At 42.6% G+C, this 24,241-nt stretch overlaps 1 protein-coding gene across 6 annotated transcripts in view; it reads left to right on the plus strand.

The window, feature by feature from the left end:
• The window catches only part of SAMD13 (sterile alpha motif domain containing 13), a 69,006-nt gene that overhangs the window by 26,521 nt on the left and 18,244 nt on the right, over window positions 1–24,241 (plus strand). For all 6 annotated transcript variants that reach the window (XM_053249767.1, XM_053249769.1, XM_053249768.1 and 3 more), the window contains 2 exons: window positions 11,632–11,716; window positions 22,122–22,233. In XM_053249767.1, the coding sequence (XP_053105742.1) occupies window positions 11,632–11,716; window positions 22,122–22,233 (197 nt within the window). The remainder of the gene's footprint in view (window positions 1–11,631; window positions 11,717–22,121; window positions 22,234–24,241) is intronic.

Consider the following 24,241-nt stretch of genomic DNA (forward strand, 5'->3'; position numbering starts at 1 on the left):
TGTTTTTTTTCCCCAGTGCCATGTCTAAGTGTGTGTTTAGCCAGAAAATTCCTAGTTCAAATCTCATCCACAAACTCACTGGCAAGCTGGTGTATTCTTAGTCCCTCATCTATAATATGGGGCTAATGATATTGTCCAACTCTTCAGGCTTGTAAGAATTATTGGAAGGATAATCCTAATTTAAAGTACTATATAAATTATTATTATTATTATTTATGTATAGAATTCAAGCAAAATAAATTCCTGCACTTTGTCACACTACTTGTCATTTATCTGTAAGCTGATTCAAGTTGCTGATTCCTGTGCATGAAGTAAGCCCCACTGATCCCAAGAAAATGTACTGAGGATAGCACCCTAAACCTGACAGTCGCACAAACAAATGTTTGCAGTTTTTCGTGTGTTTTTGTCGCTCATCTACATTTAGACCCAGGCACAATGAATTTCTTTGGTAAAAATTGACTTGGAATCTTATTATGTTTCTTCTGTACATACCCTTAGAGGTTTGTGTCCACCACACTACTTCCAGTTGTCTAAATCATTTTTATTCCCCAAGCTAAACCCTTTATTCCATATAACTCTGAAAACAGTAGTCCTAAACTCTGAATCCTCAGATTTTTTGCAGTACCTTTGCACAGCAGTGTACTCTAGTGAAATTGATCTCGGGCGTCCTTAAGGATAGACAGCAAATGTTGATTCAATGAACTTGGGGCAGTTGAGAGGGAGGACAAGTAGGCCGGGCAAGGATGTATCTATTTTCTTAAAAAGCTATAATCTCCATTATAATTCAGAGAATTGGCAAGGAACCTTCCATTAATCAAAATAAATGTTAAAAAGAGGTCCTAAAAGTTCATCCATAAAACAGTAAAGCCCTAGTCAGACATTTGTGTTATACCTGCGTTCAGATGTTTGTACACACATGCATGTTTTTGTGTGAATGACTGTACCCAATTTCATCTTGAATGCAGGATACAGATAGGAAGTGTACTGCTTTACCTGTGTTCAACATAATATGTACATAACTGTATTAGTGTGCAGATCTCTACCTGTGTACTCTATACACAGATTGTACTGTATTTACCTGAATCTTACTATACACCGATTGTACTGTATTTACCTAGGTTTTCCCCCAAGTTTTTTTGATATTAGAAATCAGGCGGTCTTAAATTCAGAGTCATGTTCCTTTTGAGTAAATTAATTAATCGATCATATTTATATACCACCTGATATATACATCTCTAGGTGGTGTACACAATCCTATTTATTTATTTAACATATTTTTATACTGCCCAAAACTTACAATCCAAACTACAATATAAAAAACAAACAAAACGCTTTAACAGAATAAAAACACTTGCACTGAATGAAAACAATTAAAAGCAATTTACAGAGTGAAACAATTAAAATAATTTTAATCATTTTTTAATAAATCAGTAAATGCAGGTATAACTTATTTAACCTCTACTTTTTAAGGGGGTCATCTGAAATTCAGAATAGTCTTTGATTCAGGTAAATATGATATGAGTGTGTAACATATTGTGTGGATAGGGCTAATATATACCAGAAAAGCAGTAAAAACAATAGTGTGGTATAGGGGCTAGAATGCTGGACTCTCAGGGAGAGCCAAGTTCAAATCCCAGTTCAGCCATGAAACCCACTGGGTGACTCTGGGCCAGTCACTTCTCTCTCAGCCTAACCTACCTCAGCAGGGGCGTAGCTAGGAGAGAGGGGGCCTGTGTTCGCCCCGACTCCTTAGAGTGAGGGAGATTATGAAGAAAATAGGGAGGGGTGGACCTGGAGGGCCCTCAGGAGCTGGGGAGCCTGGGTTCAGTAAATTCATAAACAATTACTGAAGACTTCCTGCTTGTTAGCCTGCCAGAAGAGAGAGAGAGAGCTTAGTCTGGCATCTAAAGCTTATTAAATTAGCTTTCAGGCAAGCATATCCTGGGAGAGAATTCCAGAGATGCAGGTCATCACAGAGAAAGCCCTTTCTTTGGTTACCACCTGCCTCACCTCTCATGACATGGACACTCATAAAAGTCCCTGTGTGGATGATCTTAGCAGGCAGGTTTGTGCGGGAGCAGCAGACTCTCCTTTCAAAGCTTAGGAGTCACCACCAAGAAAGTCCTGCTTTCCAGTTCATACACCTTCCAACCGAGTTTGCTTGCATTTTAAATATCCTAACATTTAAATGTAAATGGGAGGAGAGCTGGTCTTGTGGTAGCAAGCATGACTTGTCCCCTTAGCTAAGCAAGATCTGCCCTGGTTGCATATGAAAGGGAGACTTGATGTGTGAGCTCTGCAAGATATTCCCCTCAGGGGATGAAGCTGCTCTGGGAAGAGCATCTAGGTTCCAAGTTCCCTCCCTGGCTTCTCCAAGATAGGGCTGAGAGAGATTCCTGCCTGCAACCTTGGAGAAGCCCCTACCAGTCTGTGAAGACAATACTGAGCTAGATAGACCAATGGTCTGACTCAGTATATGAATATTGCAAATTAATGCAATATAATAAATACTATGGCAGCTTCCTAACGAATCTAATAACCCATGTTTCCCTACAAGCTACTACTCTGTACTATGTGGCTGGTTCAGATGACATGTCTGACCAGCCCCACCCAGCATACAGTTACAGATGCAATCATTCCCCCCTCTTGGATCTTGTCTGCTGTTCTCAATCATGTTAGGGGGCAGTTTGGATGAACCATCCCCATGTGTTTGTGAAAAGTGGAATGGAGCACCAGGAGGGGAAATGGGATATGTTCAGCCATGTCCCTGATTGTATGGTAGGTGGGGCCACTCAGTTATATTGCTCGAACCAGCCAGTTTGAGTACTATAAAGTATTCGAACCGGCCAGTAGAGTACTATAAAGGATGGTTGGGTAGACCCAGGTTAACATGCGACACTGTGTCCAGTTGTAAATTCAACACACTTGAGCCTATACGTTGATGGGCTGAATCTCATTTCAAGCCACATTCATCCGGTAAATACAACACATACATCTTGACAAGCAATGATGAAGTGGGTGGGTTGGTGTTAAAGAACATCAAAATCCAAAGCAAACTTTACTACTGTCACTTTCCACCTGATCCCCATCTAGTGGTTTACAAATCCTCCTGTTACAGAAGAATGAGACCACCTGGATCAGCCTCCCTTGCCCTGTTTTATTGTCTCAGGGCTCATGCGGGTAATGTGATTTTTGAGTGTGATGAATTAGTGAGGAGAAAGCACTTCATGTTAAAACAGACGAGGAATATTTGTGCAGCCATATCCTTGAAGCTCTTAGGGATAGCTAAACATGACTGGATTTGAAATCCATTGGCAGGGAGGAAAATCTATACCATGGGACTATTAGCCTGTGCTGCAAGCATTCACTATATAAAAGATATATTAATTCCCAGGTTTTCTCTTTCAAATCTCCTCATGTAATGGGATAGAAAAATGGAATTCTGTTCTGTGGTCATGAGGGGAAAATAAACATTTGGTTTTATTAATCCTCACAGTAGCAAACATACACCATATAGTTAAAAGAAAGGAAGCCCTAGGAAAGCTCTTGGATTGATTTGATAAATGAAACTTCTCTCCTGTGTTGCATAGATGTATGCAAAACCTGGATTTCTAGGGCTTTGTATTTTGTCTGAAACTGGAGAAGTATTGCAAGCTAGATTTTTCTGCATTACCCTGTGCATTTTTACTCAGTAGAAAATGAGCTATGGGTCAGCTATGGTCCCAGGGAAGAGTGCATAGGAGTGCATCCTTTGTTTCTTTCAGGCTTGTAAATATTAGGTTTACACTCAGAGATTAATTAGTAAATGACTCTTTTCCTACCACTTCTCCCAATCGCACAAAAAGCATAATCTCTTAAATTTATGTTAAAGGCAGAAGAGTGTCAGTGAAAACTGGCTGTACTACTGTTCAGTAGACAGCCACTTGCCTGGCTGCACCATTGACGGGTAAGCAGGGAAGTTTTGCAAAATATGCCCTTTGTCATTATTTTAGGTAATGACTAATAAATGTGTGGCTAGGTGTTAGGGTTACTGTCTAGCACACCTGCAGTCTTGTTGACTAGTATAACAGGTGAGGGGGGCGGGGGGAGAGAGAAGGACCAAGGAAGGGGATGCAGAGGTTGATGGGGAGATGATCTAGAAGAGAAGCTGCTGCCTCACCTTCCTGTTCAGCTCTGCATTTGAAGGCACACAGGCCATCTTTGGTTTGCAGCCTATATGAACCTTATGGGAATTAAGATATGGATCCGAGGCTCTTTTCTGTGTGTCCTCACCTCTGGTAGTGAAGCAGGTGGCAGCTGTGAAGAGGACTTCTTCGAGGCAGTCTCATTTTATGGAATGTCCTTCCCAGGCATTGTCATTCTTTAAGTGCCCCATTGTGCTATTTGCCCAAACATTGTAGTAATAAGTTTTATGAACAGTGAAACATGTAATAAGCTCTTTTGATATGGAATAGTTTTCATCTGCTGTTTTATCCAATGTTGTCTTTCTACGTTGTCTTTGAGCCTTTGTGTTGTTGTCCTTTTGCTTTTATGGTCTTACAAAAGGTATCCTTTTAATCTAATTTGTTAAATTGTTACATTCTGGAAGGTACCGCCTAAAGGGACACTGCACTGCCACCAGGTAGGGTTCTTCTGACTGGTTCTACCACCTAGTCCCTTCGCTTTACAAAAAGGTAGAGTGGTAAGGCAATTTAGGCAAGTAAGCACGGGATGGGAAAAATAATAGACAGAGACACTATTGAAACAGTTCAAAAAACCAAGAAAAAGTTTAGTGGGTTCAAAATCTTCTTAGTTCTATAACAGTGCAGTAATATCAAGTAAAATTACCATATTTACCTGAATAGAAGGTGACTCTGAATTTAAGACAATACCTTAAAAGATAGAGGGTAAAATACTAAGTAATACCTCTACTTACTCAAAAGAAAGAGGATTCTGAATCCAAGCTTACCCACCCACCCCCATATTTAACAGGAAAGAAATGGGGGAAATCCTCATCTTAGATTTAGGTAAATAGAGTAGGAAAAGGTTCGGTTTATTAAAAGTACAGAAAAAGCTAGGCTTAGCAGCAGATTCAAAGGAGTGTAAAGGACAACTTCTCCTGAAGTTTCCCTCTTTCCCCTGCAGTAGGCCTGGCTCCCTCACTGCTACAGCCTAGCAGTTTCTGCCTCTCCTATGCTTGCAGTGATTCCAGGGCGCTTTCCAGATTACCTGCTAGAATTCTTGCAAAATGCTTCAGCTCGGCAGGATCGAATTGAAAATGATCCCCAGAATCTACAACGGACATACAACGTTATAGCATTAAATTGCAGTGATACAATCCGAAGCAAGGCATCCGAAGTGTGAACAGCACCCTTCTGACAGCGTAGGGACTGCGGTGTCACAAGACAGGAAGTATGGACACACACTTAGCAGATACATTGTAGGGGTTAATCTGGAAAGTGCCCAGCTCAAGTTCTCTGCCCCTGACTGCCCCTAGTCAGCCTTCCCTTGCTGTCTGCTTGTCTCTTCACTGGTCCAGCTCTGCTCCTGTTTCTGAGATGTCCCTTCAACTCCCTGACTTTTACTCCTCTCTGGGTTTTACACCTATTGATCCCTCTGCTGCAACCAAGCCTCCTTGTATTCATTCTTTTCCTCCAATGTTTCCAAACAAACCCGTCAAATCAAACTCAAGTTCCTTCCATTTTTTTAAACATAGCCAATCAATTCAAATTCCCCTTTCCCTCCAAAACCAAACTGTAAAGTTAAAGCTGTGATTTTTTTTTTTATTCCTCTGCAGCTTCTTAAGCCAGGGAGTAAGCAATTACATATAGAGGTTCTACACACGATCCATGTGTAGAGCCTAACTGGGCTCTTAGCTCACTCTCCCTGCAGGTGATCAGGGACCTCGCCCTGGGTGGCCAGATCGGCTGGCCACATGACTACCGGCTATCACTGAGCCGGTGAGGGCGGTGGGGACCGGGGACTGCCTGGCCCCAGGAAGTCCCAGAATGCTCCACGTTAGTGCGCAAGACAGTCTGGGGAGCCTCCCGGTTGGCGGGGGTGGGGTTTCCTCATGAGTCACCGTGGGGCCACGCTGTGGTGACTCACAATCACCAAAACGGGGTTAGTGGAGCACTCACTCTGTTATCCTCGTTTAAGAGGGGAAATTAAGCGGGATAACCACCAGGAGACACACAGCTCCCGGCAGTTCTCACAACCACTCAAAAGCAGGCTGGGCTCCACGTGAAAGCCCACTTTCAAGTGAATTGTGTGAATAGTCTCACACAATACAAAAATCTGGAAAAAACACAGATTTATTTATTTATTTATTTATTTAAACAGGTTCAGGCTTCATCCCTCATACCCACTTTGGCAATTTTATATAAATTGAAAAGTGGGCTCATGGATGGTTTTTATTTGCTGATTTGGTATATCTTGGGTGTCCTGTATGCTTTGGGAGGTAGCTCCTCCCATATATGTCTTCAGATCCCTGAGATCATTTAGAGGAGACTTCCCCAACCTGCAGCCCTCCAGACGTTGCCGAACTACAATTCCCATCCCCCCCAGCAACAACTAATTGTGGCTGGGATAGTAGGAATTCTAGTTCAATAACATCTGGAAGCCTGATTTAGAGCCTCTGCTTTGCATAACTTTCTTCAGGAGAGTTAAAATCTCTAGGTATTTGTGGAAGTAGTTGAAGTCCAAAAATAGCTGGAGTGCTGAAGTTGTGCAGCCCTGCTTTAGACCAGCAGTTCCCAACCTGTGGTACTCCAGGTGTTGGTGAACTACAACCCTCATCATCTCCAGCTACAATTTATTGTGGCTGGGGATGATGGGAGTTGTTGTCCACTAGCATCTGGAGTACCACAGGTTGGGAACCCCTGCTTTAGACAGGCACTATATTTGTGAACACCATGGAGAGAGGGCTGTGGAGTTGTTTACATGGGCATAGTTGCCAGTGTGCTCTCGTATTGGTTCCAAAGAGCACGCTTTGCTGGACAACTGAACAGGGCCAGGGTGGCTACAGGAAGTGAGGCAAAGGAGGCAGTGGCCAAAAATCAGGGATCCACGGAAATATTGGCTGGTGAGTATACAGAGCTGAAGAAAAAGAGGAGCCATGGAGAAAGTAGGACAGGACCAACATGAAACATAGGGATGAGAAAGTCTGTGCTTTTGGGAAGAAGGGGTTTTGGAAGCAAGGAGGGAGACAAAAGGACATAGAGTTACTAGGTACAGAACAGGGGTTCCCAACCTGTGGTACTCCAGATGTTGCAGAACTATAGTTCCCATCATCCCCAGCTTTAATTTATTGTGGCTGGGGTTGATGGGAGTTGTAGTTCATCGACATCTGGAGTACCACAGGTTGGGAACCCCGGGTATGGCATTTAGACTCTGATGCAGGAATTCTGCTAGTTGTGGCTTCTGCTATCACTTCAACAATATGACTTGGCAATCCGGAAGGGGCAAGGAAGCCGTGTGGGCTGTTGATAGGGCTGGATTAGTTAATCTTGTTCTTAAAATTAAAATGTATTTGGCTTTTTAGTTGTTGGTACCATAGATTTTCATTTTTGTTTTCCTAAAAAATAAATATATATTGTTGTGTAGTAGTCTGCTCTCGTGAATGATTTCCGGTATGCTTCTGAAGATGGTGATTGAGTGTAAAACAGTTCCCTAATGAAATGTGTTCCTTTTTAAGCAGGGGAAGGGAAAAACTAGAATGCAAATTGCCAATATGGAATAATAACGGAGGTTCGACCACTACTCACATTTGCCTGGGAGTAAGTCCCACTGAACCAGTAGGAAAGGCTTCCGAGTAGATGTTCATAGAATTGGGTTGTATAATGTGTGAGTTTCAATTGGTTTTTTTTGTGTGGAAGGTTTTTCTAAAAAAAAAATTCACACAGTGCTTTTAGTCTTAATTTTTCAGATCAAGAACATTTTTAACCCAGATTATTCTCATCTTATTCCTCTTTTTTAGAAAGTAGTGTTTTTTTAAAGTAAGAAATTTATTTTTGCAGATCAGAAAGAAATTATTGTAAGTACAAAGCAGAAGGAAAATACGTTTTTATTAGACTGCAGCAATTGAATTTGGTATGTTGTTGTAATTACACAGCAAAAAACTCACCCGCCCCTTTTCAACTATTTCTTAATAGTCTTAAACGTTTCTTAATCATTTGATTATTTCCCCCTTTCCTTGCAAGGGCTCTGATACACTATTACTGCCACACCAAAAGCATCATGCATTGTTAGTTATTTCAGTTACATATCACTCTCATAAAATAACAATTGGCTTGGTAAGAAATAAAATTATGAGGTCACCTATTCTGTTCTCCCACAAGCATTACAGAGATAGAAAATAACATGTGATAAAATCACTCCACATACTGGAAGAGCCAAAAGAAAAGGCTTACTTGAGAGTCTCCTTTATTGTTATAGAAAAAATATTGTGGTTGTGGAAATGATTTTGGTCCCAATCCCTGCATAACAGCTGGTGGCCCCAAGGAGATGTGAATCAAAAGATGCATCCAACTAAATTATTTGGGGACCAATATAACTTCATGAAACAGATGGAGATGCACATCTTCATCAGCATCCACATTGGCTATGCGGTCAGAAACTTGCTTCTCCTCACAGAATTCCTTTGGTAGATTGAATCCAATTCAGTTGTCTCATTCTATTGACACTTCCTTCCTGTTCCCATTCAGAGCTTAGTGATTTTATATAATCACTAATTCATTTATGCCTCATCTGTTATTGTTAATATTTAACAGGGCTGCGTGAGTCACTAAAAGGGGATTTCCGACATCGGAAATCCTGACCCCCACCACCAAGAGGCATCAGAATGTGGGGCAAGTACCCCCGATAGTTCAGTAGTGGTGGGAGCCCTTTAATTACCCACCTAGCTGTGGTGGTGGGGCAATAGGGTGTTGCATCGTGTTTTGGGAGCTTACGGGGGGTGGGGAAGCAGCCACACAGGCTGCCCCACGTTACTCTCTGCTAGCCCCCTGGAAGCTCCTGGAACTCATTGCACTGCCCAGCTGCCTCCACAACAGTGCTAGGTGGGCAATTAAGGGGCCCACCACCACCACAATATCCAGGCACTTGCCAGGTGTACTGATGCCTCCGGGGGGGGGGGGGGCTGGGATTTCTGATGTCAGAAATCCCCTTTTACCGATTTACCATCAACAATAATACAAAAAGTGGTTACATTTTAGTATGCTTTCACTCTTTTTAGAGACTATGAAATATTTGAAATCCAATAAAATGGAAGTCAAAGTACAAAGCTCTTTATTTGTGACCCAAGGTCGGCATAATATAACATAAACAAAACATCTCATAACATAGAAAGATACAACTGGAAAAAGGAAATATGTAAATATATAGATAAATATCCACGAATAAATAATCAGTAAAATTTTAAAATTAGTCAAAGACAAGCTCGCTGCCGTAACAATACTGCAATAGAACAGAATTTGGCCACCTTAAAGGTGACATATAAAGTTCTATCCACAAGAAGATAAAAAATATAAAAATCTCCTGAGCAACCTGGGAAGGGTGTCAGAAGAGGAGTTAATAAGGAACATCTTAAATCTCTATATAATGGATAGCGCAACAAAACATGTTGGATGGATTCAACTTCCCCCATATCACATGCCATCTGCAGCAGGTGTGTGAATAAAATGAGGTCTCCAAGTTGCAGAATGAATAATATTTATATACCACTTATCAACACAAATTCTCAAAGAGGTTTACATAGCAAAAGGACTCAAGAAAGAACACAAGGGAGACACCGGCAACAGCCCTTGGAGGAACATAAGGGACTGCTGCTATCTCCTAGCTAAATATAAGCAAGTTTTATTAACTCGGAATAAAAATGCTTTTCTTTCCCACAGACGATATTGATTGTAATGAATTAAAGCCTTGTCTCAGAGCTAGGTCTCATGAGGGAAAGAAAATGCCAAGTCATCTCTGTTGAGCTGCCTGAGTGGGCTTCTCACGAAACTATTCTGTATTTCTAGTAGATTCAAAATGCTGCTACCACCACACCCTTATTGACAGATATTTGAATATCTCAGGGAAAACTCTCTTAATTTTGCTATTGGATAAGTACAAAAAAGCCTTCCATGTGTATATCTATACACGGTGAGAAAACTGATAGCTGCTGAGTGATTGAGGATGTGTTTGCACCAGAGAAACCCCCCCTTCAGCCCCCCATTTTTCCTGAGTTAAAAACCAACTCTGAGAGGCTTGTGAAAAGAAGAGAACAAAAATCAGTTTTATTCATTTACTACAGACTGCTTCCGTCTGAGGCTTCTAGCTTTCTTGGATACACTCAAAAATACTTAGTAGGTTACAAAAATAGGTTGTCTTAGGCTCCAGTTTAGGTTGCATTTAGGTACGCTTTGATATTTATAGAGTTTTTTGCAACACCCTAGTTGGGTTGAGCGTAGGCTAGTATTTTAATTACATTGCTGGTAAACTATAATAGAAGAGTATCAGGGAACACACACACATAAAGAAATAAAAATTCCTAATGCACAGTCTGACTAAACAAACTATTCCCTATTCTGAATTCCATTTTCCTTGAAAACTTACCAAAACTCCGGATGAGAATCAAACTTCCTGCAATCCTGACTTTCAAGAATCTGCAGAGTTACTCGGTGAGAGAAACCTTCATGCTGGCCTCTACCATGAGGAAGCAAACTCCATGCCCCTCACTAAAGCCTTTCTGCATGTGCTTCTCTCCAACAAAGACCTCCCTTCTTCCTCCCAGAATTCATAGCAACAGCTCTCTAGGTCCCACCCACCTGGTGTACTGAGTGGCTGCCCTAGAGCTCACCAGCCTGTCAGTCAAGACAAGGGTTCACTCCCTGTTAACTCTTTAGAGGGAGGAGAGGCTGGTCACTTCATTAATGTTATCGGTTCAGTACATGTGTGTGTTTGTTACAGCTCTTTTAGTTATTAGGCGGGGGGGGCATTATAGCCATTTACCTGGCCTATTATCATTTTTATTCTGATACAATTTCAGCATAATGTGATTTGAAGCCTGCATTTCGTTGTCATTGCCAATTCCTAGATGCAGAATTGAGATTGAGAGAGGATACCTACTTTTTCTACGGGTGAGGTGTACCTGTGTTCCAGACACACAGTTCATTGGAAAACACTCAATCAATGTTTACATGTTACATTCAATACTCATACAATCCATGTGTCACGTACACATTATTCCATTATTATTGCATAATGTTATATGATTGTACATATAACATTATCATGACCTGTACCCTAAAATTTAAAAGGGTTCTGTCCCTCTGCTGACTTTTAAAATGAACGCATTAAATGGCACATACAGTCATTCACACAAACGTGCATGCATGGTCAGACGACTATACACACAATAGAATGTATGGATAGTTATCACTGATCAAAAAGCAAGCTGTTTCGTTCAGAGAAGCCTGAAGCAGAATCTACTAAATTTGCTTTAGCGCTACATAATTTGAAGCTTCTTGTGTGGGTGTTTCCCCCTTCACACACACATTCCTGTTTTATTGGATATTTGTCAAGGAAAACTAAGGTTTGACCTCTTATACTGCACTGCACTGCTCTTTTGTTATAGCTTTTAAGCTAAACCTTCTTTTCCTTATTGATCAGTTCCTGCGGTAAAGGACATTTCTGATTTCCCCATGCTGTCCATTGACATGGAAAACAAGGAAAATGGATCCCTGGGCACCGAAAAGTAAGTTGTTTCCATAGTAAATGGCCATATTGTGAGACAGACTGGAGCTCACTTTTAATTCTCCCTGAAACTAAAGAAGGCATGAGGATGTGATTGTCAACATATTTTTAAACTTCATCTTAGCTGTCTTTGCTGTAGGGGTCCAGTGAACAGAGAGTTTGTTTATTTACTGATTGTTCACATTTATTTTTCATTTTCTCCAAAGACCCCAAGGTGGTTTACAGGCATCATAAAAAACCAAACAAGATTAATTCTCTGCCTTGTTGCCTTTTCCTTCTCACTACAGGCACGTCGTGGTTTTATGGCACCTGTGAGAAGGGAGGGGCTACTTCCAGTGTGAAAAGTAGCTGCAGTTGGAGGTAGCAATGGTGACACTTCACTTTGTTGGCTTTTCTTTCTTTTTTCCTTTGTACTTGGACCTGGACCTGGGAAACCTGAGGTCAAATGCTCCACTGTAGGTCCTTGGCCATGACAATGTCTCTTAGCCTCTGCTCTTAGGGATAATTGACACTATTGACTTGGCAATTAACACATTGTTATATGTTAATTAAGTCAATTATTAACATGTTAGGAGGAAAGCTGGTTTTGAATGTGCATCCTGATTAGAAGGATGCCCAGAGCAGTAATTAATGCAGAGGTGCAACAAATAGCCTTCTCAAAAGGTGGGAATTTTGCCACATCTCCTTGTCAGATGCATACTTGATGCAGAGTTGAGGAAGAATTACCCACTCTCGACCAAGGCTGATTGGAAGGACGCAGAACCAGAGCAGTAAGTTTTGTAGAGATACAGCAGGCACAATTCTCTGTGGAGAGGCACTTTGGGCTCCTAGCAGCTTTAATTAGTTTATTAATAAGTTTTTTGTGGTGCACTGTTTGGGAATTACTGTATTGTGGTAAAAATAGTGACCTAACTTTGTTGGGTTGTTAATGGCAAACTCAATAAAGATTGCGAAGCACTCTGTACATGAAAAGTTTATATATATTTGATAATTGGTAGTTGTATTTGCATCTCTGAAGTCAAAGGTCCTCCGAAGCATACTTTAAAAATGCTAAAGAGAGCACTCTGGCAAACGGGTAGGATAGGAGTAAATTCCATGCTTGGTATAAGCCAGTGTGAATTTCCCAGTGTTCTGGGAAGTTCAGAAAATGTGTGCCTTTCCGTCCAGCAGATTCAGAGTCATTCTAGATCTTCAGCGATCTGGGTGTTCTCCCGGATTGGTACCACTTCAAAACATGCAGACCTGGGGGGTGACCTGTTCAGATGATTCTCCATATATAAATGCTCCAAGCATGTAGTGAACTAGCACATGATGGAAACGACTAGGCTAGAACTCTTCTCCTTGACATGCTTGATCTTCAGAAACAGGGAGGTTTTGAGGTGTGGAAGCATTCAGAATCCATCCCCATTGGCATTCTACAGTGGTACAATCCCAGGAGGATTGTTTTTTGTGCAATTTTTCTTCCCTATAACTGAGCTATTACCACCCCCACCCCCATCCATTAAGTGGGGACAAGGTACTGTGCTACTGTGCGCCATTAGGAGTATCACATCATGACTAAAATGCAGCCGGTGTGGGAGAGCAGGGACTGTTTTCTTTGGCCTTTGGAAAGCTCTGAGAGGCAATATTTATTTATTTATTTATTTACATTTCTAGCCCGCCCTATACTCAAAGGTCTCAGAACAGGTTGCAGTAACAATATAAAACATAATTAAAATCCAGCACCATAAAAATAAAATCAAAAATATAGTAAAAAATAGAATGCCCAAGAGGGGAAGAACCACTACATCTCTAGTCAAAGGCCAGGGTAAAGAGCACTTAATCCTCAGCAATTAACACCTCATTAATGGTGTCTTGTGGTGTGTAACGTCATTCGACTCCTGGACCCACAGAGCCCTGTGGTTTTCTTTGGTAGAATACAGGAGGGGTTTACCACTGCCTCCTCCTGCGCAGTATGAGAGGATGCCTTTCAACATCTTCCTGTATCGCTGCTGCCTGATATAGGCGTTTCCCATAGTCTGGGAAACATACCAGCGGGGATTCGAACCGGCAACCTTCTGCTTGTTAGTCAAGCATTTCCCCACTGTGCCACTTAAGGTGGTTTAGCTAGTGCATATAACTGGTGCCCCCTTATAAAGGCCAGAATGATTAGATACAACAGAAGAGGGAAGATTGTTATACACACTGCTATAGAGGTGAGGAAAGTTGCACCAGCTGAAATTCCTTTCTCCTTGCTATTAGTAAAGGTAATGGTAAGAATTCCATAGAACTTTCTCTTTCATAGTACTTTGCGTGCTCTGTAATCCTTCCATCAATACGACGATAGGTTGATAGCCTCTCATATTCAGATGTGGGACTAAGGCTGATGATGGTAGCTTACCCGTGGCCCTCTACTGAGTTTGTGGCAGAAGTAAGTTGTGAATCAAGGAGACTATTCAGCCCGGTTTTGCATGCGTGTGTGAACCATTGGGATCGATCTCGGGGGGTACTGCAGCGGCAAACCCGCTTGTGGAACCTCTCCAAAATGAGATTAGGAGAGCCCAGAGGCAAGGAGCTGCTTGTCTGCAGGGAAGGGAAGCTTTGTGAAGCTTCCTCCCCTCGCCCCATTGTTGCCCTTTCTCTACGCTTGAGAAGGGACTCCAGGACTGCCTAGTTCACAGCTCAGTCTCCTAACTGCTATGCTAGAGTTGCTCTTGAGGACATGAACTCTAGTCATCCTAACAGAAATGGCAGCAGAAGGCCAATATTCCACTTCTTCGGCTTGTGTTGCCTAGCCAGAGGTTTGTGGTAGAGCACGCATTGTATGTAGAAAATATAAAATTAGAGAATTTCATCTTATCACAGCATCTGAGTGGCTGATATCCAGAGCAACAAAGTGCGTGCAGGAAGATGTAGGGCTAGTGCAAAACTGTTGCATTAGCTGGTTGCGCTAAGTCTGGGGCTTGCACCCTGGACTAATGTTGCACTACCACAAGCATGCTTGTGGTTGTGCAACTGTTGTGCACCTGTGGCATGCCTCATTTGTTTTAATAGGATCTTAGAGCACAATAGTACTCTTGTGCAAGTCTCCATTTTTTGTGCAACTATGGTAACTGATTGCACTAGCACAAATGTGCTCATCCCTACAAGTCCACCCTTGCTCTGGATGTCAACGGGTTTTCCCCCTTCTACTTCTCCTTATCAGACACTCACACACTAAATTATTCCACAACTACCAGCTACAATCTATGAGCGCTGTTCTATGCTAGCCTTACCCGTTGTGCCCGTTGCACACTTGATCACATACCATCTTTGTGTTTCCCATTCTTTTCCTTACATGTTGTAGTCTCTGCGGGTTAAAAATGATTTATATAATTTCCTAATTTCAGCTGCACCACACTTGCCACACAAGCATCATTCAAGCATATGTTGTGTAGAGAATACATTTCAAAGCAGCATCAAACAAGAATATGATGTTTCAAAGCATTCCTCATCTTGCTGGCTTCAACAGTTACTGTTCTTAGTGAAAATTGTCCAGTCATATTTATATCCTGCTTCTTCTGTTCCAAATCTTGAACCTGTAAAGTTTTTCTACCTGGACCTTCCAGTCTGTAACTTATTGAAGCAAGACTGATTAGTGGTCATTGCTTCTAAAAATTACTGTACACCAGCACAGCTTTGCATGTTGCATATGACTCTTTATATTTTTTCTTTCCTGTCTTCCATATTTTGATTCCTAGCCATACACCAGTGCAAATTTTAGAAAAAATATCCTATATTGCAGATTAACAGCAGTCTTCTGCGTTACAACTGAAGTAGAGGGATCTATCTATCTATCTATCTATCTATCTATCTATCAATCAATCAATCAATCACATTTGTACACCACCCCAAACTTTCATCTCAGGGTGGTTAACAATAGCATAAAACAAGTTAAAATATATACAAAAACTTAAAACAATTTAACAATTTAAAAATCATCCACAAATCAAAACCTTAAAATTTTAAAGAACTGAAAAAGCTTGGGTGAAGAGGTGGGTTTTCAAATGCTTTCTAAAAATTGTCAGAGATGGGGAGGATCGTATCTCAGTAGGGAGTGCATTCCACAGTCTCGGGGCAGCAACTGAGAAAGCCCGTCCCGTGTGGCCACCAGCCGAGCTGAAAATATATGAAAAGGAAAGGTGTGGAAATTCAGTTCTCCCTTTCCCTCCTCCCCACCTTTCTTGGTTTGAGAAGTTAAGAGACTTGAGATGAAATCTGAAATAGAGTTAAGTGCCAACTCTAAATGTGTTTGGAACTGCCTGCCAGTAGGTGGCACTATGTCAACAAAGTCTCACAGATGGAAGTCCCATCTCCCATTACATGGGTAATTGCTGAATGAAGCATCGGGACACACGTACACATTCCGTAGCTATTTTTTACCAGTTTTCCAGTTTTTATCAGTTGTGAGGATTTGAGACAATATGGAACTTTTGTGTGCTAAATGGGAAATTGCTTCTGCATCAGAGACCTTCGATCTATAGCTCAGTGGTAGTGTTCATATATAAGATCAATATAAGACCCCTAGTCCAATCTCATGGTTGGCCCAAAGGGTTGACCTTGTACTTTTAAGAGCAGCTTGATGTGCAGATACCAAAAGTTGAAGCTTTTTTAAAGCAGGGAGATAAACATTGTCAAACCTTGGCTCCTGCCCCCACTTAATGCCTTCACATAGACCCCTTGGCCCCCAGACTCACTTAATGTTGCATATCAAGCTTCTGTTAAAGACACATCTACAGCAACTGGGTGAGAAGCTGGCAGCATCATTTACTATTTTTGCTGAACCAATTCTTCTAGTTCCTATAAGGCTTTATCTTGGTCAGATTTAAATGTATAGCAGCAAATGTGGAAACTAGGTAGATGGATGCACGGCATATGCACAATATGTAGACATGCCTCTGTTGTCTCAGATTGGCTATGATCCTGATGCGAGGGGCGCCATTTGCTTTTAGGTACACACATTTTTCTCTCTTAACTGTCCAGGCACTCAGATACTGTGATGATCAGGCTGTGTTGTAATGCATAAGGGGATCATTTATGTACATAGATAAAAGCCATCTTGTTACCACAAGCTGGTGAAACTACATCTTCTGCTTCCACCACATTATTTCATGGGCTCCAGCCATTAATCTTGGCAAACTTCCTCTACTTTCATTCATTTTTAATCACTACTTATAGATCATCAATACAATGTGCCAATATGCAATAAATATCCTTACATTACACTTTAAGTACCCTCTTACAAATCACTCTGTCAGTAGCTGCGCCTCATATCAGGTTTGCTAAAGAGGAAATGTAATCAAAACCAGGGCCCCTTTGATTAATTGATTTATCCTGTGGCATGTATTATAAGGAGTTGTATACTAATTGAGTGTTTTTTCTGTTCTGCACTTTAGGGACATATAATTACATAGTGCAGAAACTACAGGTTTTGGATATTTGTGTAGCTGTATATCTGTTTATCTGCAAATGTATACATTTGGCACTTTGTGACAGTGATTATAAATAGGTTTCAGATAGCCCATTTGGGGTTTTAATTTTCTCTCTCTCAAAGCCAGTGTTTCCTTGAATTTGTGACCTCCACCACATGACAACAATAAAGGCAGAAGTGCTGTGATGAAGAGAAAACCAACCCTCTGTTTTGTTCACAATTAGTTCCTCTGGTGACTAGTGACATCATTCTGACCAGCATAACAGCAGCTTTGCGTAAGGTTTAATGTGCTTCTGAGGCAAGCTTGCAGAAGCCATGAGTACTACAAATGGTTATAAACCTGTTCAGTAGAACAGTCATGAGGCCCTGAGGCAATCAGCAGTTGAAGGCTCTGTCCTTACTCCTTTGATCATGTTCTGAGCACCCATCAGTTTCACTCATTTGCAAAGGTTGGCTAACATCTTTAAACTGCTAGAAGAAGGCAGTCACTGGAACTAAAAAAGCAAGCAACACCATGAAATATATGTCGCTTTTTGTCTTGAACCATGCTTGTAGATTTTCAAAATCATTTTGACCCGTGGCTCGCTCTGGGCTGATTCGCCTTTGAATTTGCACAGATATTAGCCCCAAGTACAAAATACAACAGTATGAAGGATGTGTGCATGCATGTAGGATTTGTTGTATCTTTAAAACATCTAGAAGTGGTTACTGAGAGGAGATCAGGCACTTGGTTCTGAGTATTTAAAATTGACAGGTGCCAGATTATACAGACTCGGCCTTCCTGCACAACAAAAGACTTGTGTGTTCCGCATTTACTGAGGTAAAAAGTGTAAAATGAAAATGGTCATTTAATAGTAATTTAGTAAAACAGGCAGTATGGAGCCTTGTGGAACTCCACACTTCAGTTCTTGCTTTGTTAGAGCAACAGTCTTCAAGCAACACCATCTGGAATCTACCAGAGAGGTAGGAGCAGAACCACTGCAAAACTGTGCCACCCAATCCCACGTCTCTTAGGCAGTCCAGAAGGATATTATGGCTGATGGTATCGAAAGCCACACAGAGATCCAAAAGGATCAGCAGTGTCACACTCCCTTTGTCAATAGCCAGTTGGAGATCATCCATCAGGCTGACCAAGCCAGTTTCAATCCCATAGCCCACACAAAAGCCAGTTTGAAATGGGTCTAGATAATCTGCATAATCCAAAACTGCCTGGAGCTGAGAGGCCACCACCTGCTCAATCACCTTTCACAACCATGGAAGGTTAGAAAAAGGTCTGTAATTAGCTAAATCCAAGGGATCAAATGCAAGTTTCTTCAAAAGTGTTCTAATCGGGCGTAGCAAGCCCTGAAAGGGCCCGTGTTCAAGAATTGAAGATTCCCCCCCCCCCCCGTTGATGCACAACAAAGGCAGTGAGATAGCAGGCACTATTACACATTAATTGGCACTTTGAAAGGGAAAGATGGATGCTTTGCTGCTCAAAAGGAAAACAAGACCATGCTTGTTAACCCCCATGTAGCTGCAGAGGACTGAAGGCAAAGAAAGCAATAGCTGCCATGTAAGCTTAGGGGTTCCCAACCTGTGATATTCCAGCTGTTGCTGAACTACAACTCCCATCAACCCCAGCCACAATAAATTATAGCTGGGGATGATGGGAGTTGGAGTTAGCAACATCCTGAGAACCATAAGCCAGAAACTCTGAAAGCCTAATCAACTTCACCTTGCTCAACAAACATGCAGGAGAACAGCATGAGAAAGTGCTTAAAAAAAAATCAAAGCTGCTCTTAAACACACACACCACTTAGTGCAGCAGCATTTTCAGGAGACTTTTAAAAGGGGGGGCGTGTGCCGCTGCGGACCATGTGGTCCCATGGCCGGCCAGTGGCTGTGCAGGGAGGACGTGCCGGGGTAGCAAGCCAGCAAGAGCAACATGTACAACACAGAGGGGCGGGGCGCGGACCGTGCGGTCTCATGGCTCGGGCCAGCGGCTATGCCGGGAGGAAGATCAGGTCAGGCCGGGCAGCCAGCAAGCGAGGCCCGAGAGCAACACATACAACACAGAAGGGGGCCGGGGGAGCGCGCTGCCATGGAGCAGATCATGCGGTCCCATGGCCGGGATGGCAGTTATGCCGGCAGAGGACGAGGAGGCCAGGCAGGGTAGTAGCAAGCAAACACAGACACCTCCACCCCCCACCCCTGCCCTGCTCCCGCCCCGCACCCCTACTCAACGGCACTAGCTGAGTCTGACTCTGAGGACTCTCATCACGTCGTCTTCTCAGACTCAACAACCCTGCACAACACAACACCTTCAGTTCTTGCAAACTTGCAGTGCTTGCTCTCAGTGAGTCCCTCTCTCTCTCTGTTGTTCTGCTAGCACTGCAGCACTCTCTCTAGCAGCAGCAAGAGGCGGGGGGCGGGGGCAGCCAGGAAGGAAGGGAAGCAGGGAACACAAGCGGTGGACTCGATAGGCTCAGGGCAGAGGGGGCTGCTGCGGATCTCTTTCTTCTCAGTTTCTCTAATCTCCTCCAGAATGACTCTGTTCTGTACTAGTTGCAGATTTGCAGTTGCCCGCTCCAGCCTAACCCTAACCGTGAGTCTCACTGTTACAGCCCACCCCCGCAAAGATTATGCCCCCGCCAGTTCCTTGCCTTCTCTCTCAAGTGGTCCTGCTGCAGACTTGCTCCTCTGCTTGCTTGTGCCGGTGGGCTGCTGCTGCTACCGCCATCTTCACATGGATTGGAAAGAGAGACTAAGAGAGAAATGCTCCTTTTGGGGGAGGGACCAGAAGGGAAGGCACCCCTGCAGCCAAATGTTTCTTCCTCCTGCCTGCCTCTCTAGGAAACTGGATGACTCATTTCAAGAAGTGGTGGAGCAGGCAGTCAAGTTGCTGTCTGACCCCCACCTCCCCACCCCCGCAGTTAATCTCTCCCGCCGGAACTGGGGGAGGGGTGGTAATCATCAGAGATGGGATGGGGTGAGGGAGGGAAGGGGGGTGGGGGAGGCAGCAGCCCTGTAGTGGAGGTGGAGAGTGGGGGTGGGGGATGCCCAAGACAAGTACTGCCTGCCTTTGAAATGTTTGGGGGGGGAGGGGGGGAGAGGCAGCGGCTCCTTGGAGGCAGCAGCCCGTGTGCTTTGAACACTTTCGCACTATGGTAGCTCCGTCCCTGGTTCTAATAATAGCCTCCTTAAGACAAGGAGGCATCCTGCCTTCCCTCAGAGAAGCATTTATAATATTTGCCAGACCCTCTCTGATAATATGATTATCAGATAAGATAAGCCAAGTTGGCCAAGGGTCAAGAAAACAGGTTGTAGGACGTACAGTCCAAAACAGTTTTCCACTTTCTCAGTAGTCTCAAACTGAAAATGATCCAATCTAACCCCATAAGATGAGTTGCTGGACACCTCCACAGTAGACTCTGCAGTAACTGGAATCCAGCTTGGCCCAAATGCGAGAGATTTTATCTGCAAAAAAAAATGTTAATGTCACAGCGAGTAACCAGTGGTTCCAAGTTTAAATTCAAGGGGGAGGGGGTACATACTAGCCGCCTCACAACCCTAGACAACTCAGCTGGATGTGAGTTTGCGGAAGCAATGCATACAGAAAATAACTGCTTCTTTGCCACCCACACAGCCAGGGCATAGATCTTCAAATGTGCTCTGTGTTGTACCCGATCAGACTCACACTGAGTCTTCTTCCACTTGCGCTCTAGTTGTCTACCTCGCCGCTTCAGCTCCTGTAGTTCATCCAAATACCACGCGGCTGTCTTTAAAGCAAGTCGGAGAAGATGCTTAGGAGCGATTGTGTCTACTGTTCTAGTGAGTTCATTATTCCATGGGAGTTCATTATTCCCTTATAAACTGGGCTTTACTATTTCCACATTTTCAGGAACCCTGTGTAGAAATTCAAATGAACGGAGCCTAGATGCTTTGTTCTCCACCCTCTACTTTCCTCCTTCCTTCACATTCACAGTTGCAAGGGAGGAATTTTTGTTAGTCATATCACAGTTCCATGTGTTATCCAAACCTGGGAACTGTGATTTGTAAACTTGTATCTGATTGCAGTTTCATGTCCTGGTTTGTAAACCATCATTAAACTACCGGGGCTCAGAATGCATACTGAGCTGTGATTTAACTAAGAAGTGTTCCTTCGTCACAGCTTGATGCCAGAAGAAAGGACAAGGAAGCACATGAGCTTGTTGCTCCTTAGGCTTGTATTCACAATCCAGAAAACCATGGCTTGTTAGATCAAATAAACCAGGACATTGAATATTTTCATGTAACCCTGCAGAGATTATCTCAGCTGTTAAGCTAGAACTACTGAATTACTACTTACATTACTGTGAACATCAAAATTGGATTATATTAATATAATATTATAAATTATTTTAAATAAACTCAAAGTAAATGCAAGTTTAGAGGTCTGTTGTCTCAAATTATTATGTGAAGTAGCTTTAACTGTACTTTTCTTTGAAAGAGGCCCAAATTGAGATTTCTGTCTTCCTTGAACACTCTGCAAGATGACACCAGGTGACAGACTCCTAGATTGTTGTTGATGACCATGACTGCCAACATGTTTACATTGCTTTAATGTATTGTTTAAAAAGCTCTTTCCAACCCTTGTTCAGACAACCCAGGACCGTATATTACTTGTGAAAGTACCCTTATACAAAAATTCAGGAAGAGCTTGGAGGTTCAATGAAAAAGATTAATCTTCTAGTAGGATAGCAGTAAGAGACAGGAGCCAACAATTTAATATTGTTGAACATATGTACGCATATAAACAGGAAGGTTCATGACTTAACTAATCAGTCTTGAGGATTAGAATGTGTGAAAAGGAAGCCCATCAAATCCTTTATTCCTTCCATTATTTCTGTTCTTAAATGAACTGTAAATAAGCTACACTGCTTTTAACTCGTAAGCATATCCACAAATAACATTTGCCTGCATTTTTACTTGGTAGCTTGGTAGAGAATGGAAGACCTCCTGATCCTGCTGACTGGGCAGTTACAGATGTGGTGAATTATTTCAGAACAGCAGGCTTTGAAGAACAAGCGAATGCTTTTCAAGAGCAGGTAAATTTGTTGAGATAATTCATATTGACCTTTTGCTATCAACTTTCTTCAGATCAAACAGATATTAAAGCATAGAGAGGTTCCCAAGAAGAAACCCTCAAAGGTAAATACTACCTAGGATTGAATTAGTTGAAGGATATGCTTCTTCTAGAAGACAAACACTGAGTAATCAGAGGAACAAAATCTGTCTGTATGATTGAGGCATTTTAAAAATGACTTGCTCTGTCACAAATGTCATTTCTAAACCTGGGCATAATGTTTAAGGTTGCAGTCCTCTGAATACTTACTTGAGAGTAAGTAAACATTATTCTTGCTTTAATAATATTCCAAAAGCAAAAAGCATGGTGGTTAATGCTAAAAAGAAAAGCCATTTAAATTGTGTTTTCATTCTCGTAGATTTCTGAAAAACCTAAGACAATGTTTGTTAGTATGCTACAGTTTATGTACAGTTCTTCTACCACTGGTAACTTTTTTGTCTCCAATATTTTGCTAGAACAATCCATGCAGCAACTAGCAAGTTACCCACCAGATATTACTACAGTCTTTAGGTAGTCTAGTAATAATATAATAATTGGTATCAGTGGAGAGTCATATCCAATAATATCCTGAATCTCCTTTACAACCTTCTTCCAGTAGATCTGGGCGTACATGGAATTGTACATATATGTTAGAAGACGCAATATGTCAGATTGCATCACCAACAGAAACCACGACTCATTTGATAATTCTTTTTTAAAAACCCTCATGTAGTATAATGCTATCTATACAGTAACATATTGAGGTCATTCACATGACCAGGCAGGAGGTGGCAGGCAAGTGGGGGAGAAGGCTGGTTAAACTTACCTTCCCCCCAGATGAACAATGGCTTATTGCTGAGAGCATGGGCCACGCTCCCGGATGAGCAGCACCGCATGGTGCAGAAGAGCCCCTGGTGGCGCAGTGGTAAAACTGCCGCCCTGTAACCAGAAGGTTACAAGTTCGATCCTGACCAGGGGCTCAAGGTTGACTCAGCCTTCCATCCTTCCGAGGTCGGTAAAATGAGTACCCAGAATGTTGGGGGCAATATGCTAAAAATCATTGTAAACCGCTTAGAGAGCTCCGGCTATAGAGCGGTATATAAATGTAAGTGCTACAGCTCCGCAGGTCAGGATGACGCGCCCCTGCCTCCAGGGATCCCACACTGCACCGTGTGACATGCACGATGCATTGGGAGAGTCCCCCCAAGAGATGGGCGCTCTAGGTGCCAGTCTCTGTGTCCACTAGGGCTTACGATCCTGGAGCCCAGGTTAAGGGCTTCCTCAAGCCCTTAACCCTGGCTAAGAGCTGGGTTTAAAAATAGGGGTAGGTGGTGCTGCCCATCTATTTTCACACGCAGCCTAACGCAGGCTGAGTTGCCCTAGACTGGGTTAGGGTGCGTGTGAGAACAGCCTCATTAACATTCTCTTTGGGTTTTAGCCCTGTTCCGGTGTTCAAAGGATGCTGCTGAACACACAAGTACAAAAGTGGGTCAGAAGTCCCACTCCAGCACGTCACTCGCATGAGTGGAGCTGCTCAGGGAAATGTTGCAGTTTGACTGCAGAGGGAAGTGCAGTGACCATGATGGCAGGCGCTTCTGTGATCAGCACCTTGGATCACCCCAGTCTGCCAATTACAAAAATATCTGCCATCACAGTTGCAGCGCTTCCTTCTGCAGACTGAGCTGCCGTTTCCCTGAGCCACGCAATTGGGAGGTGAGTGACATGCTGGGGCGGGACTTGGGGCCCGTTTTTACACTTGTGTGTTCTTTTGAACACCAGAACAGGGCTTTTGTATCAAATATATCTAGAAGATTCCTTGTAGATATAACTCCACTGATAATCTAAGATTCTGATTTGCTAATCTCCCTCCCATTTTACTTTTATATTTAAGATATTTGGGTTTAAGTCTCTTTGATAGAGATTCTTAATATCAATCAGAAGAACAGAAGTCCTGATATTCTTAGCATATCTGGAACATACTCATTTATTGT

The sequence above is a fragment of the Hemicordylus capensis genome, chromosome 4 (genome assembly GCF_027244095.1).
Source record: "Hemicordylus capensis ecotype Gifberg chromosome 4, rHemCap1.1.pri, whole genome shotgun sequence".
NCBI lineage: Eukaryota > Metazoa > Chordata > Lepidosauria > Squamata > Cordylidae > Hemicordylus > Hemicordylus capensis.